Genomic DNA, 15,557 nt, shown 5'->3' with positions numbered 1-15,557 from the left:
CAATTCACTGAATTTTCTCTCCTAAATTTGCCACCTGGGAACGGAGTGGTGAATTTGGTGAGAGGGGTTCTCAACAGCCCTAGAACATCAAAGTGCTTCACATACATTAGGGTGACCCTATGGAAAGGAGGACAGGGCTCCTGTATCTTTAACAGTTGCATAGAAAAGGGAATTTCAGCAGGTGTCATTTTTATACATGCAGCACCTGGTGAAATTCCCTCTTCATCACACCAGCTAAAGCTGCAGGAGCCCTGCCCTCTTTTGTATCTGGTCACTCTTGTTTAGCTCCTGCAGCTTTAACTGTTGTGATGAAGGGGGCATTTCACCAGGTGCTGCACGCATACAAATGACACCTGCTGAAATTCCCTTTTCTATGCAACTGTTAAAGATACAAGAGCCCTGTTCTCCTTTCCATAGGATCACCCTAACATATAAGACCCCATTGTTATCCCTGTGTGAGAAATCGGGGTGGGGCTGAAGTAATGAGAGTCCTCACCTGAGGACACCTAGTACGTTCACGGCAGAGGTGAGATTAGAACCAGCAATTTATTTATTTATTCATTTATTGCGTTTTTATACCGCCCAATAGCTGAAGCTCTCTGGGCGGTTCACAAACTCCTTAATTCATACTCCAGTCTCTTAAAAGGTTGGGCCAAGACGCCTCCCCACCAGGGCTGGGTCAAAGGTAGCCACGGCTGGGCACGTGCCAGGAGCCCACACCCCAGCAGTGGCCTACGGACAAGACCGCTCTGACGTTGTTCCTCTTCTTCACTGCTTCAACCTGCTTGTTCACCTGCCTCTTGTTCTGACCCCGACAATGGAGGTGGGGAGAAGCAGATGCCACTACTCCCTGCATTTTCTGGTCCCATTCATGGGCTGAAAACGGGAGGGAGACATTCTGGCAATTTTCAGAGTTGGAGGCATGCAATTTTCAAGGTAGGGGAACTCACTGGAGCACCTGTAGCTCCAATCAGCCGGTGCCTGCCATTTTGATTTTCTCAGAGTGCCCTGTTCTAAGTGGCATTGAGTGGGGCAATGACAGCTCATTTATTTATTTATTTATTTATTTATTTATTTATTACACTTTTACACCACCCAATAATAAGCTGCCCCCACTGGAGTGATGTTGCTTTTAGAGGAAAATCTTTATCTTGGCCTTCAGTATTGGCTCCCCTCTATTTGCCCCTGGTTAGGCCTCATCTTGATTATTGCATCCAGTTCTGGGCACCACACTTCAAGAAGGATGCAGACAAGCTGGAGCGTGTTCAGAGGAGGGCAACCAGGATGATCAGGGGTCTGGAAACAAAGCCCTATGAAGAGAGACTGAAAGAACTGGGCCTGTTTAGCCTGGAGAAGAGAAGATTGAGGGGAGTCATGAGAGCACTCTTCAAATACTTAAAAGGTTGTCACACAGAGGAGGGCCAGGATCTCTTCTCGATCCTCCCAGAGTGCAGGACATGGAATCACAGGCTCAAGTGACAGGAAGCCAGATTCTGGCTGGACATCAGGAAAAACTTCCTGACTGTTAGAGCGGTACGACAATGGGACCAATTCCCTAGGGAGGTGGTGGGCTCTCCCACACTAGAGGCCTTCAAGAGGCAGCTGGACAACCACCTGTCTTGGATGCTTTAGGGTGGATTCCTGCATTGAGCAGGGGGTTGGACTAGATGGCCTTAGAGGCCCCTTCCAACTCTGATTCTATGATACTCCAAAAACAGACAACCACAAGTAGCTCATCCAGTTTATAATTTTTTATAGATTTTATTTTGAAAAAACCCTAAAATTTGATATATAAACAGATTTTAAAATGTAAAATATTTCGGTATAAAACTCCAGCTTTATTCACAAATAAAAGTATGCTACAATACCACGTATAAGGTGGGCCAGAACCAATCAGGCCAAACTTCAATGAGGGGACAGGGATTATCAATCAACACTTGTATTCAACAGTCAATCAAGCTGCATTAATAAACGTCACAACTTGTTTCATCTCATCCTTTACATTGATGTTAACTTTTCACTTCTCAATAAACATTGCCTCTTTCATCTTTCTCCTTTAATGACGTTGTGATCAGTCGAAATGCATTGTTTATTTTATCATTTCTTTATCATTTCTTGAATGTTGATATTCATTTTCCAGTACCATTTTGAGATTTTGCCTCTCTTTTGCTCCCACTGGGGCCACCATTTTTGGGGTGGGGGTGGGTGGAGGCTGCCAATTATTTACCCCAAATGCTTCACAGAACAGAGCATTGCGAGGAAAATCAAAATGCCAGCTGCCAGCCCACTGGAGCTGTAAAGAACTCCGGGTGAGTTTCATCCCTCTGCACGCAAATTCTACATACCTCCACCGCCGAAATGCAGAAATGGGGAGGTAATTTCTAGGGCTGTGCACGGACCCCCTGAACCGCTCCAGATCCCGATCCACAACTTCCGGATCTGGTCCGCTCTGCCCCACGTTGATCTGCTTATGGTCCGTTCCACTGCAGAGCTCCGGATCCGAAACGGAGCGCAGCGGCGGTGCCAGGTAAGGCCCCCTCCCTCCTCCCCCCTTACCTGGCTCCGTCGCGGTCCGTCGGTGGCTTCAACTGAGGCCGAGGACTCAAACAGGAAGACCAGGCCGCAACGTGGCCTGGTCTTTTAGTTTGAATCCTCGGCCTCAGTTGAAGCCACCTCCGGGCCACGACGGAACCAGGTAAGCCACCCTCCCCCCTGCCCCTTACCTGGCTCTGCCGCTGTCGCCAGGTGAGCCCCCACTTACCTTTTTTTCAGAGCTCCGGATCAAGGCGAAGGATCCGCTTGGTCTCAATCCGCTTCGTCTCAATCCGCAGCTCCCCTGACCCGATCCATCTGTTCTTTGTCAGAGGCGAATCAGGCCGCCTCGCTATTGCTTCTCGATCCGAAGCGAAGCGGATCACAGCCCTAGTAATTTCATCCCTTACCTACCCAAACGTGGCAGAATTTCCAACAGCTTGAAAGCTTGGTTCAGCCATGGTCTCTTAGCTGATATCGCACCAGCTCCTCTGTTTGCTCTTAGCAATCTTTTTGGAGCAAACTACCCCACTCTGTGCCAGGAAATCATATCAGCCGTATCCGGTTGAACTGAAGCCGCTGAACTCATGCCAAAGCGCACGACTGTGTTCCCCCCACCCCCTTTCCTTGGCACACGGGAGGCTCATCACCTCCACGTTGTTCTGTTACATAACAAAGAGGCCTTAATGATGGCCTCTGCATTTGGTTATTCGGTAAAGACTCGACACAGAATGTGTCAATACAGTTAGAAGGGCTGTCAAAATTGCTGCTGCCAAATGACGAGGTTTGCCTCTATCTGCTTTGAGTGGGTTGTGCTGCTCTCCTGACGAAAGCTACTTCTGGAAACAATCAAATGCGTTGCAACACACCCTCCCGAGGCGTTTTCGTGTGCTTGTTTGTACAAATTGGCCAAGGTCAGCTTTGTCTCTTCTTACTGGTGGCAGATACTCTCCAGGTCTTTCCCAAGCCTGCAAATGGAGACCTTTGAGTGGAGTTGCCTGGGATGGAACCAGAGGCCTTCTGCATATGAGGCCTGGAAAAATCCATCAATTCTGGTCCAGAGAGCTTCAGCTACTGGGCGGTATAAAAACGTAATAAATAAATCAATAAAAATAAATAGATCTACACTGAGCAGGCTATAACACTTTGAAAGTGGTTTGAAAATGGTATATGGAATGTGTCCTGGGCCCCAACAGTTTTCAGTACCGTGATAAACCATTATAAAGCAGTCATGTAGATCCTGCCCTGGTTTCTCATTTTTCCAGTCTTAATTTTGGTTCATTTCAGAACTTTGAGAATCATAGAATAGCAGAGTTGGAAGGGGCCTCTAAGGCCATCGAGTCCAACCCCCTGCTCAATGCAGGAATCCACCCTAAAGCATCCCCGACAGATGGTTGTCCAGCTGCCTCTTGAAGGCCTCTAGTATTGGGAGAGCCCACAACCTCCCTAGGGAACTGGTTCCATTGCCGTACTGCTCTAGCAGTCAGGAAGTTTTTCCTGGTGTCTAGCTGGAATCTGGCTTCCCGTAACTTGAGCCCGTTATTCCGAGAATTACTCGAGTCTTAAGTTTGGTTCATTTTTTAAAGAAATGTTCATGCGAAAACTCATAAGCAATTTTGTGCACATTCTTTTTAAAAAGTGGTACTGGTTCTTCTCCATTCAGCCCTGGTTAGGCCTCATCTAGAGTATTGCATCCAGTTCTGGGCACCACAATTCAAGAAGGATGCAGACAAGCTGGAGCGTGTTCAGAGGAGGGCAACCAGGATGATCAGGGGTCTGGAAACAAAGCCCTATGAAGAGAGACTGAAGGAACTGGGCATGTTTACCCTGGAGAAGAGAAGATTGAGGGGAGACATGATAGCGTTCTTCAAATACTTAAAGGGTTGTCCCACAGAGGAGGTCCAGGATCTCTTCTCGATCCTCCCAGAGTGCAGGACACGGAATAACGGGCTCAAGTTAAAGGAAGCCAGATTCCAGCTGGACATCAGGAAAAACTTCCTGACTGTTGGAGCATTACAACAATGGAACCAGTTCCCTAGGGAGGTGGTGGGCTCTCCCACACTAGAGGCCTTCAAGAGGCAGCTGGACAACCATCTGTCAGGGCTGCTTTAAGGTGGATTCCTGCATTGAGCAGGGGGTTGGAGTCTGTGGCCTTAGAGGCCCCTTCCATCTCCACTATTCTATGATTCTATGAAAAGTGTATTTCTGCCTCACATGCATATTTTTTGCAAATGATTTTCCAAATACAATGCATTGTTGAATCTTATTTTGTATATGCATTTTTGTATATCTTTTCTTTTAATAATTGAAGTGCTCCATTGCAAAATTTGAAGAAGTGCAAGTTCAGAAGTGAAAGATTAGGCAAGTTTGTGATAAAATGCCCCTAAGCCAACAGCTCCCTTTTTCATACACAGCCTGGCCTCCTGCCTGCAGTTGGTGGAGTGAACAGAATAAGAGCAGGGTTGTAGCCAGACATTCTTGGGCATCCGAGAGCAATGTAATTTTATTTATTACATTTATATGCCAACCCATAGCTGAAGCTCTCTGGGCGGTTTACAAAGGTTAAAAACAGTTAGCATTAAAAACAAATATACAAAAATTTAAAATCCATAACTTAAATGCAACTGCTCCAAGGCATCAGATTTTAGACAGGAATCTCAGATCCTGTCTGTGCAGCTAAGAGAATGCAATAATCACACAAGGCTTCAAAAAGGCGGGGGGGGGGGGGGAAGCCACGGGCAGAGCTTTTAACAAAAAACATGACACCTTCAGACCAAATCAGCCGCAGTTTAATATGATTATGTAACAAACCATCTGCAAGGAAGTGTAAGCAGACACTGGCACATTGTCCGGCACGTCCCTGGGTGTCAGGAGAAACGAATGGTCTCCTTTAAAAGAAGCAGGAACATAAGAAATCTCCTGATCAGAAGTGAATACAAAGAATATAACAAAGGTTCATCCACATTTTACCTGGGGCCACCATGCCTAAGGGTCACCATCCACGTAGGCATTGCTGCCATTGTAAATACACCTCCAAGGTCACAGAATTAAAAAAAAAAATCCTTCCAACCAGCAGAGATATTTTCTGAGACATTTTACCACCTGTAGCCGTACTGTTGTCCTTTATGCCATCCAGTGGGAATGCCCTAAGATTTATGTAGGTAAAACTATCATACCTCTAAAAGGATGCACAGGAGAGCACCTGAGCAACATTAAAAAACAACAGGCCAGGTGCTCCACTAATAAACCAAAGGTGCCACCCTGTGCATGTCTAGACATAACGTCCTGCAATTCCCAGCCTGTGAACCGGCCAGGGAGCTTCGGCTATTGGGCGGTATAAAATGCAATAAATAAATACATAGCCATTCCCATCCAGCACTGCTGACTGGGGAATGATGGGATTTTTCGGTGGCTAAGAGTGGTTAGCAGCAGTTACTGCAGCCGAAAGTCTCCCCACGGCCTGAGTTCGATCCCAGGGGAAGCTGGTTCTCAGGCAGCCGGCTCAGGTCGTCTCAGCCTTCCATTCTCCCTAGGGTGACCATATTTGGGAAACCAAAAAAGAGGACACCTAGTGTGTGTGGGGGGAAGCAGTTTTCTGAGTCCTGCAGAAAGTACGTTATTCCCCCAACACCTTAAAGAACCCGATTGGAGCGGAGGAGGGGAAAGGATTTCATTCTGCACCACCACCATCCACTCCAATTGGGGCCTTTTCTATAATGTCCACGAATGACCCACTTTCCCCTTTAAGACCTCAATTGGAGCTCGGGGTGGGGGAATGATGTGCCTCAAGAAAGCATGTCACTCCCTCCTGCCATGCTAGTGGCAGCCTTAAAGAGGAAGGTGCGTCATTCCAGGACATTATTGAAAATTATAGAAAATCCCCCCTGACACCATGGGAAGAACAAAAACTAGGACAAATCCGGGGAAATCCTGACAGTTGGTCACCCTAATCCTCCCGAGGTCGGCAAAATGAGCGCCCAGCTAGCTGGGGGAAAGGTAGCCGCGACTGGGGAAGGCCATGGCAAACCACCCCGCTACAAAGTCGGCCAAGGAAATGTCAGCGAAAGCAGGCGTCCCTCTAGGAGTCAGCAATGACTCAAGTGCTTGCACGAGAGGTTCCTTTCCTTTCCTTTCCTTCGGTCTAAAAGATTGCATCCCAAGCTCTGCACTGAACAAGAGGAATAACTACCAAATCTATTCCTCCACTGTAGAGTTTAAAAGCAAAGGAGCTCTTTGCCATGTTAATTTTGGATTTGTTTGACTTTACAGACCCAAGAAGAAGAGTTGTTTGGGAACAATGAAGAGAGTCCCGCATTCAAGAATTTCTTGAGTTTGTTGGGAGATACCATCACACTTCAGGATTTCAAGGGGTACATCAAAGAAATCATTGGTTGCATGCGTTTTCTTCACCGGTCCATGTGACAGAGCAGAGATATGAAATATGTCTGCATTTATTTGTTTGGTTTTGTGTTTAAAGCATTTATGCTAGCGCTGTGCACGGACGCACATCCCGATCCACCTCGGAAACCGATCTGGAGCCCTCGAAGCAGCTCCAATCTGCCTCAGGGTTGCTTCGGGGGTTCCTGACCCGCCTCAGCACCGAAGCCGAGGCAAAATTCGGACCCTCTGAGGTGACTCGGGAGTTTTCTGGGTGCCAGCTGTGCAGCTGGCACCCAAAAAACTGTCCCCACTTATCTGGTGCCTCTGCCGTCCGCTGCTGCGGATGGCAGAGACACCGGGTAAGCCCCCTTCCCCCCTTCCCTGTTGCACTGTCCGCCACCGCTGCCATCTTTGCGTCCGGTGGCTTCCACTGCCGCCGACGCATAAGACAGGAAGTAGGCTGCCACCTACTTCCTGTTTTATGCATTGGTGGCAGTAGAAGCTGCCAGATGCAAAGTCGTCAGCGGCGGCGATGGAGGTAAGCCCCCTCCCCCTTCCCCCTTACCTGCTCCGCCGTCTGCCGCCGTCTTTGCATCTGGCAGCTTCCACTGCCGCCGACGCATAAGACAGGAAGGAGACAACACCAAAGGAAAAAGGTAAAGGGAGGGGAAAGGAAAATGAGAAAACTCAGTCAATTCTGAATGTTATACAGATCTCATAATGAAAAGCTGCCAAGCTGTAATGGCTGTAATGCACTCAGAGGATGTTGTGTTTCTTATCGCAGCCACCTGGAATGGAAACAGTTCAAAATGCCAAGCATTTCTGGTCTCCCAGCTGAGCTGATGGAGTGGCTCTGCTTTCTTTCTCTTTCCCTCTTTTTGGAAGCATTCAGATTAATTCAAAACACAGGCGTTACTATAACTGTCTTTAAGTTCCCAATATTCTATATGAAGATAAACACGATACCCAAATTTTGTATGCAACTTACCCTAATATACACATTTTTGGACAGCATTTGTGTGCTGACAACTGCATGGCGTGACTCATGAACTCTGAATGTGTTCTGATCTGCAAATTGCAAGTGGGGAATTGCAAATTAGGTTGCTTTGCTTAAAAATGTCCCCCAAACCAGTCCAGTGTGAGAGCCAAAACAGATGAGAAACAAGAGGAATCTGTGACTGGATCTCCTAACATTTTCATGTTTAACTGCATCTTTTCCACTGTGGGGCTTAGATTGGGGAAACTGCATGAACAGGGGCAGCTCCAGGTTTTGGAAGGCCCTTCCATGGGGCCCCTCCCTCATCTACACCAAGCAGGATATTCCACAATGGAAGCAGTATATAAAATGCAGGAGCCACACCGCTGCTTTATCGTGGTACTGAAGTGCACTGCAGGGTCTACACTACTGCCTTATCGCGGTACTGAAGAGCACTGCAGGGTCTACACTACTGCTTTATAGTGCACTGACAGCTGTTGGGGCCCATGACACATCTACACCAAGCTGGATATAACGCTACGAAAGTGCTATGAAAGCGGTATATGGTATGTTTTCAATGGGCCCCAACAGTAGTCAGTGCACTTCAATGCCACTCTAAAGCAGTCGTGTGGCTCCTGCCTTTTATATACCGCTTTCATTGTGGAATCTCCTGCTTGGTGTAGATGAGCCCTGAGTCTACCACCCCACGGCCATCGTCCCCAGCTGTTCTTCCTCATCATAGCTGCCACTTCCTTGCTTGCGAGAGGCAGGTGAACGAGCGGGTTGCAACGGTAAATTGGAGGAGCAAGTCCGAGGAGCGCTTGCCGGTTGGCTCCTACTGGTGGGTGGGCTCTCAGCAGTTGCGCAACCATGCCTAACCTTGACGCCAGCCCTGGGCATGAGAAGGGAGAGGTTTATCAGCCCTTTCCCAGCGCCATTGCTCTGATCCAATCCAGACCCTCCCAGGGCTTCTCTTAGGTAAAAATGAAAACACCGGGCAATCTGATTACAGATCTCCAGCGTCTCCTCTGCTTTGGCCCTAAATAGCTTGGACGGAATTGTGCTAACGTTTAATTTTATGTTATTTTGCCTTTGGTGAAAACGCCATGAGTGTACCAGGCGTCACGGGTCCACTTTGTTCTGATTTTGTTCTAGCTTTCGAGGCGGTCTGGATGTCACTCATGGCCAGACAGGCACAGAGTCTGTGTACACGGTGTTCAGGGACAGAGAGATTATGTTTCATGTCTCCACCAAACTTCCCTTCACCGAGGGGGATGCACAGCAGGTAACCTCGAGCTGACCTTGTTTTCTGGCTAGAATGTCAAGCAGGGGAGAGCAGAAATGGCAGGACCCGGGATGGAAGTGGCCATGGTACAGGGCCGGGAGAAGAAGAGGTGTGAATTGCTTTCTGGCAGGGGCTCCACGTCCTGTGATTGAATGACCTCCATGGGGTGTTCGTACATTGAACCGCCAAAGCCCATGTCTCACACTGTGCTCAAAGGGACTTATAGGAGGGGAATGACTCTGGCCTCAGCACGGGTGATGATTCCACAACTCTCCCTATCTGCAGACCTCCCCACCCACCCACCCCACACCCACCCCAGTGTGCCTGGGCGCGGGGCGCCATCTCGCCTGCCCAGCCGAAGCAAAGCCAGGACGCTGGGGTGGGGGAGTGGCTTCGTAACGGCGCGCCTGGTCAGAAGCCACTCTGGGAGAGTGACTTCTGGGTGCGCCGTTCTGAAGCCGCCCGCCTGCCCGCCCCCCACCACAGCATTCTGGCTTCGCTTCGGCTTCCCAGCCGAAGCGAAGCCAGAACACTTGGGGGGGGCGGACAGGGGGCTTCAGAACGGCACGCCCGGAAGCCGCCCTCTCAGAGCTGCTGTGGGACAGCGGCTACTGGGTGCAGCATTCGGTGTCCCCCTTACCGCAGCACTCTAGGCGGCCGCCTGAGTGGCCTCTATAGTAGTACCGGCCCTGTGGACCAAGTTAGGGAGACAGGACTATTGACTTCAACTGCAAAGCCAGCATCGCTAGCCAGCTAATAGGAAGGATGCTACATTATGATATAGTGTTTTTGTGTTTCGGGTGCTTGGGCAAGTTACTTTTCTTTTAGTCTGGCCAGTTTGCCTTTTGGGAAATGAGTGTCAAACTACTGGCCATGTCCACCATGGAAGACATTTTGGGAAGGGCAAGTCCCACCCCATGGCAGACATTTTGTGAGAGTGCCCACGACACTTCCTCAAAATGCCAAATATGCCCACTGGCTCAAAACGCGTGGCAACTGCTACGACATTCTACTGGCCCGTGGAGGCAGCCATCTCTCCCACTTGCAAAAAAAAGTAAAACCTTCACTTAGAGGGAAAAAAAAAACCTGTAGGGAATTTCTCCCAACCTTACTAGGTTATGGTTGCCGCTTTCAAGAGACGTAGACAGTTGGTGGGAGATTGTGGGAGACAACCGAGAAAGGAAGACAAATATTCCATGGAACTCTGAAGGGGTTTTAGACATATAGATTTTTAAAGTTTTAAGATTTAATCTGGATTGTTATATTGTGGTTTTAATTGTAAACTGCCCAGAGAGCCTAGGCTGTTGGGCAGTATAAATATGTAATAAATAAATAAATATACACAAGTCGGAACCATCTGCATCCATTCCTGGGGTCTCTTACAGCACCTCCTTTTTACTTTCAGCTTCAGAGGAAGAGACATATCGGCAACGACATTGTGGCAATTATATTTCAAGAAGAAAACACTCCCTTTGTCCCGGACATGATTGCCTCGAATTTTCTACATGCCTACATTGTTGTCCAGGCCGAAAACCCTGAAATGGACAATACATCCTACAAAGTAAGAGGAGTGTGCGGCAATGTGTGAGTTTGTTTGAGCATCCTTTTTAGAGCGAGCGAACGACTGCTTTGGGAACTGTGAAAAATGTCCCACTTTGGCCAGAGGGAAAGAGTTCCCGCTAAGCCTTTCGAAAACGGTTATTTATTCTCTGAGAGGCAGCTGGTGCTCTCGCTGCTCCTGACGCTGCAAAGGGAGACTCCGACAGCCTATCTGCGAGTCTGCAGCAAAAATCCATTAAGCGCTGAAGCGGGTGTCTCTTATATCTGTCCTTGAAGCCTAAGCCGAGTCGGTTGCAAAGCAGATGGCCAACAGGACTTTCACACCTGGGCAATAGTGCAGCTTCACCCAGGGCTGGTGCCAGACTATTTTGCGCCCTAGGCAAGGCGAGCTACTTGCACACACACACAGAAGTCTGAACGTGTGCGCCGAGTGAAGAGCTGGGACTGGTTCACTTCGATTTGGGACCGAGCCGTCTGGAATTCACCGGGACTTACTTCCGTGCGAACACAATCCGCTATGCAGCCTGGCGTCCCGATCCCCTCCGCACGTTTACTTGGGGGAATAAGGCTTCCGAGTAAGGAGGCATAGGCGGATTGGGCCGCACTGGTGCCTCCCGGTGCAACGCTTTCTCGGATGCAAGTCCCGTTGATCCACGCGCACAGGATCGGGAAGCAGGAGAGTTTGCCTTGCGAGGAGTCCACAAGTCCCTAGCTGTCCTGAGGGAAGGGAGAGGGAGTCCCGCTTGCCCGCCTGCCTGGACATCGCAGCCTGTTTGAGGAGAGAGGCGAGGCGACCCGGTGCCCTTTCCTCGGGAGTAAGGCAGAGGCCGGCTTGAGCCAGGGTCGAGCTCGCTACGTGCTTTTTCTTCTTCTGGCGGCGGCCTCCCAGCTCTGGGAGGGCGGCTTCTGGGTGGCTAGAGTGGCTCTGGGAGGGCGGCTTCCGGGCGGAAGTCTGAACATGGAGCTGCCCCCCCCACCCAGCGTCCCTGGCTTCGCTTTGGCTGGGTGGGCGCGGGGCGCCATCTCGCCCGCTCATGCCCAGCTGAATCCTCGGGCCGGGCCGGCTCACAGCCAACAACGCGCGTGAGTGCTGCGCTGCACGACGCCCCTCTTAGCTTGGCGCTCTAGGCGGCCGCCCGAGTGGCCTCTATGGTAGCATCAGCCCTGGCTTCATCCATCTTAATAATTGCAGTCCATAGCAACTGCCTTTGACTGTTGTGCACTACCTCTTGTGGGTGCGTTCACCCTGCGGCTTGGGAGGGCTTCTGTGTGGCGCCTGGCGCGGCGTGTTGTGCATGCCATGGCCTTCGTTTCTTAAAAGAGCGGTGTCGAAGACATGCCTGCCTGGAGGTCCAGGCCTCCCCGCCTGCCACAGAGGCCTCGCCCTGCAAACTGAGGATACGTTTGAGCGCAATGGAATGGTTGTGATGGATGCCTTCGCCCACTGCCGGCTCCTTGCGAGGATCCTGGGCCTGTCCCTCCCTTGGCGAGTCTCCCTCCTCACCACCGTTGTCCTTGCTCCTTGCTCCTCCTCTTCTTCCTCATCATGGCTCCTGTCTGCTTGGTTGACAGTCAGGGAGCCAGGGAGCAAGTGGGCCATGGCATCAGCTGCTGCTCCTTCTCACCAGCACCGCGGCCTGGGTCAGAATGAGAGGCAGGGGAACAAGCAGGTTGCAAGGGAGGGGAGCAGCAGCCCCAGGGTCGTGGGGGTCCTGCTGGATTGGCGCCCTTGACAGATGCCCAACCATGCCGACACTTCATTAGGGACGTCGCGGGAGCCTGAGAGGCAAGGGGTGCCAGGGGAATTGGGCATTTCTAGAGGCCCTGGAAAGTGCACATCGCCGACCTGGCGCCCAGAGCAGCGCTCAGTGAACACACCCTGCGAGTTCTCCATCCTTTAGCCTCTACATCCCACCAGCTGGCTATATGCCCGCTGGGAGACTGAGGGCTTCATCCCACGTACCTGTTTCCCTTGAATGATCCCCTACAGCGCTAAGCTATCACCGTTGTTGTTGCTACCGGGCAGCAAGATCCTTTGCATACCAGGAAATGGGTTTAAGGGGGGAAATGTAAAAAAAATCATTAAAAAATCAATGGATGACCCAATCCGATTCAAATTTGGTATGCTTAAAGCCCTCCTTAATATTTATTTGTTGTTGTTTATTCGTTCATTCGCTTTCGACTCTTCGTGACTTCATGGACCAGCCCACGCCAGAGCTTTCTGTCGGCCGTCGCCACCCTAGCTCCCCCAAGGTCAAGTCTGTCACCTCCAGAATATCATCCATCCATCTTGCCCTTGGTCGGCCCCTCTTCCTTTTGCCTTCCACTTTCCCTAGCATCAGCCTCTTCTCCAGGGTGTCCTGTCTTCTCATTATGTGGCCAAAGTACTTCAGTTTTGCCTTTAATACCATTCGCTCAAGTGAGCAGTCTGGCTTTATTTCCTGGAGTACGGACTGGTTTGATCTTCTTGCAGTCCAAGGCACTCTCAGAATTGTCCTCCAACACCACAGTTCAAAAGCATCTATCTTCCTTCGCTCAGCTTTCCTTATGGTCCAGCTCTCGCAGCCATAGGTTACTACGGGGAATACCATTGCTTTGACAGGAGCTGTTGTCATGTACAAAAACAGCGTCCCTCCTTTTTCTTCAAGTGGATCGTCCATAAGTCCCAAACAGAATGATTCTGGTTTCATTTGTAGATTGGTCTTTAATATTTTTTGCATTAACAAATGAATCTGGGTCCAAAAGGATTTTGCTTTTTCACAGGACCACCACAAATGGTAAAAAGGTTCCCTCTTGTTCTTCACATTTCCAACAGTCCCCCAAGGCACCCTTATACATTTTGGGTAATTTTGAGAGAGACATATATTTCCACCAAATATTCTCCATCAGCCTTTTTTCACCTTCTTCCTCTAGGCAGCCCCCATTTTCTCCCACAATGCCCTGGAATGGCCCAAGGTCTGGGGCACGAAGGATGCAAAATGGCTGCCAACAAAGGCCAGACCTACACCAAGCAAGATAAAACACTTTGAAAACATTTTTGGAAACTGTATATGTTGCGTGTCCTGGGCCCCAACAGTTGTCAAAACTGTAATAAACCATTTTAAAGCAGTAGTGTAGATCCTGCCAAAGTTGCTGCTACCCTCTGCTGCTGCTGCTGTAGCAGCCCACTCCCAGAAGCCTCTTAGGAAAAAGAAAGAAGCTATGCCCTACCTTTGGGGAATTGTTCCGGAATTTCTTCTCCCCTGGACAAATTTGGGGAAATGCTTCCCCTCCTCCCTCCTGTTTCTCTTCTCACAAAGAGGGTAGGGCATTTTGAGAGGGCTTTTGTTATAGCAGTAATATTCTGCTGCTTTTACTTGGTTGCGTTTAGGGTTGAATGCTACAGTTTCGTTGTGAACGGCGCTGTTGAGTATTCTTTGGTGTAAGGAGGCAAATATTTGTGAAATTAATTAGAGAACAATCCTAGGGACATTTGGCTGGCAGGGCAAGCGGAGCAACACGGCGTCTCCCCCACCCACCCTCCAACCACCAAATGAGAATTTTTAGTTAGCAGGTCTCAGAGCCCATCTATCATCCTGTCTCAGCATGGGGCAGGGATGGGGGCTAAGGGGCCAGTGGACCCAACAGATCTAGGGCCTCTCCCCTCCCCTCCTAGTGGCTCGTAGTGGGGAAGGTTGATCCACAGATATGGACGTGCAAATCTGCAAAACTCCAGCTTGCAAAAGTTCTATGAATTCCTTCTTGAAACTTGCACTGACTCAAGTCAATATCAGCCCTCCTTGTGGGCTTCCAAGGATCATCTGGCTGACCGTGGTGGGAAAGTGGATGCGTGGCTAGGTGGACCCTTTGTGAGATCTGCAAAGGCAGTGCTCATGTTCTGACGTTCTAGGTGCTCCGTCTGTATCAGGCTTTGCACATTTCTTCTTCTTCTTCTTCTTCTTCTTCTTCTTCTTCTTCTTCTTCTTCTTCTTCTTCTTCTTCTTCTTCTTCTTCTTCTTCTTCTTCTTCTTCTTCGCCACCTCCGCTGCTGCTGCTGCTGCTTCTTCTGCTTCTGCTTCTGCTTCTGCTTCTGCTTCTGCTTCTGCTTCTTCTTCTTCTTCTTCTTCTTCTTCTTCCTCTTCTTCTTCTTCTTCTTCTTCTTCTTCCTCTTCTTCTTCTTCTCCTCCTCCTCCTCCTCCTCCTCCTCCTCCACCGCCTCAGCTGCAGCTGCTGCTGCTGCTGCTGCTTCTTCTTCTTCTTCTTCTTCTTCTTCTTCTTCTTCTTCTTCTTCTTCTTCTTCTTCTTCTTCTTCTTCTTCCTCTTCTTCTTCTTCATCGCTGCCTCCACCTCTGCTTCTTCTTTTTCTTCTTCTTCTTCTTCTTCTTCTTCTGCTTCTGCTTCTGCTTCTGCTTCTTCTTCTGCTGCTGCTGCTGCTGCTGTTGCTTCTTCTTCTTCTTCTTCTTCTTCTTCTTCTTCTTCTTCTTCTTCTTCTTCTTCTTCTTCTTCTTCTTCTTCTGTTTAATTTGTTTTCCTTATTCCTGATAGGTAGCGGTCACTGCGCGAGAAGACGTCCCTTCGTTTGGGCCTTCGTTGCCAAGCCCCCCTGTATTTCAGAAAGTAAGAAATGTAACCAGTGATGGGCTGAATATTTGTCCCCCATGAAATTTCTGTAGGGGGGGGCGAGGGAGGGATTTCATTACTTTCAAGGGGGTCAGCAAAACTGATTGATTTTCAGTTTGTGTTGGGCTTACGATATAAGATGGCTGAGAGTTTCCAATTCTCTCTCTCTTTCTCTCTTTGGGTGTGTTTCTTTCCTTTTTTCTTTGTTACATGTGTATCCTGCCT

The 15,557-nt window shown here is 49.4% G+C and overlaps 1 protein-coding gene across 3 annotated transcripts in view; it reads left to right on the top strand.

Moving 5' to 3' along the window:
- Window positions 1–15,557, top strand: part of RAP1GAP2 (RAP1 GTPase activating protein 2) — a 141,349-nt gene that overhangs the window by 91,377 nt on the left and 34,415 nt on the right. For all 3 annotated transcript variants that reach the window (XM_063146835.1, XM_063146834.1, XM_063146836.1), the window contains 4 exons: window positions 6,802–6,902; window positions 9,044–9,173; window positions 10,579–10,734; window positions 15,258–15,329. In XM_063146835.1, coding sequence (XP_063002905.1) covers window positions 6,802–6,902; window positions 9,044–9,173; window positions 10,579–10,734; window positions 15,258–15,329 — 459 coding nt within the window. The remainder of the gene's footprint in view (window positions 1–6,801; window positions 6,903–9,043; window positions 9,174–10,578; window positions 10,735–15,257; window positions 15,330–15,557) is intronic.

The sequence above is a fragment of the Elgaria multicarinata genome, chromosome 22 (genome assembly GCF_023053635.1).
Source record: "Elgaria multicarinata webbii isolate HBS135686 ecotype San Diego chromosome 22, rElgMul1.1.pri, whole genome shotgun sequence".
Lineage (NCBI taxonomy): Eukaryota > Metazoa > Chordata > Lepidosauria > Squamata > Anguidae > Elgaria > Elgaria multicarinata.
This window is presented reverse-complemented; position numbering and strand designations above follow the sequence as displayed.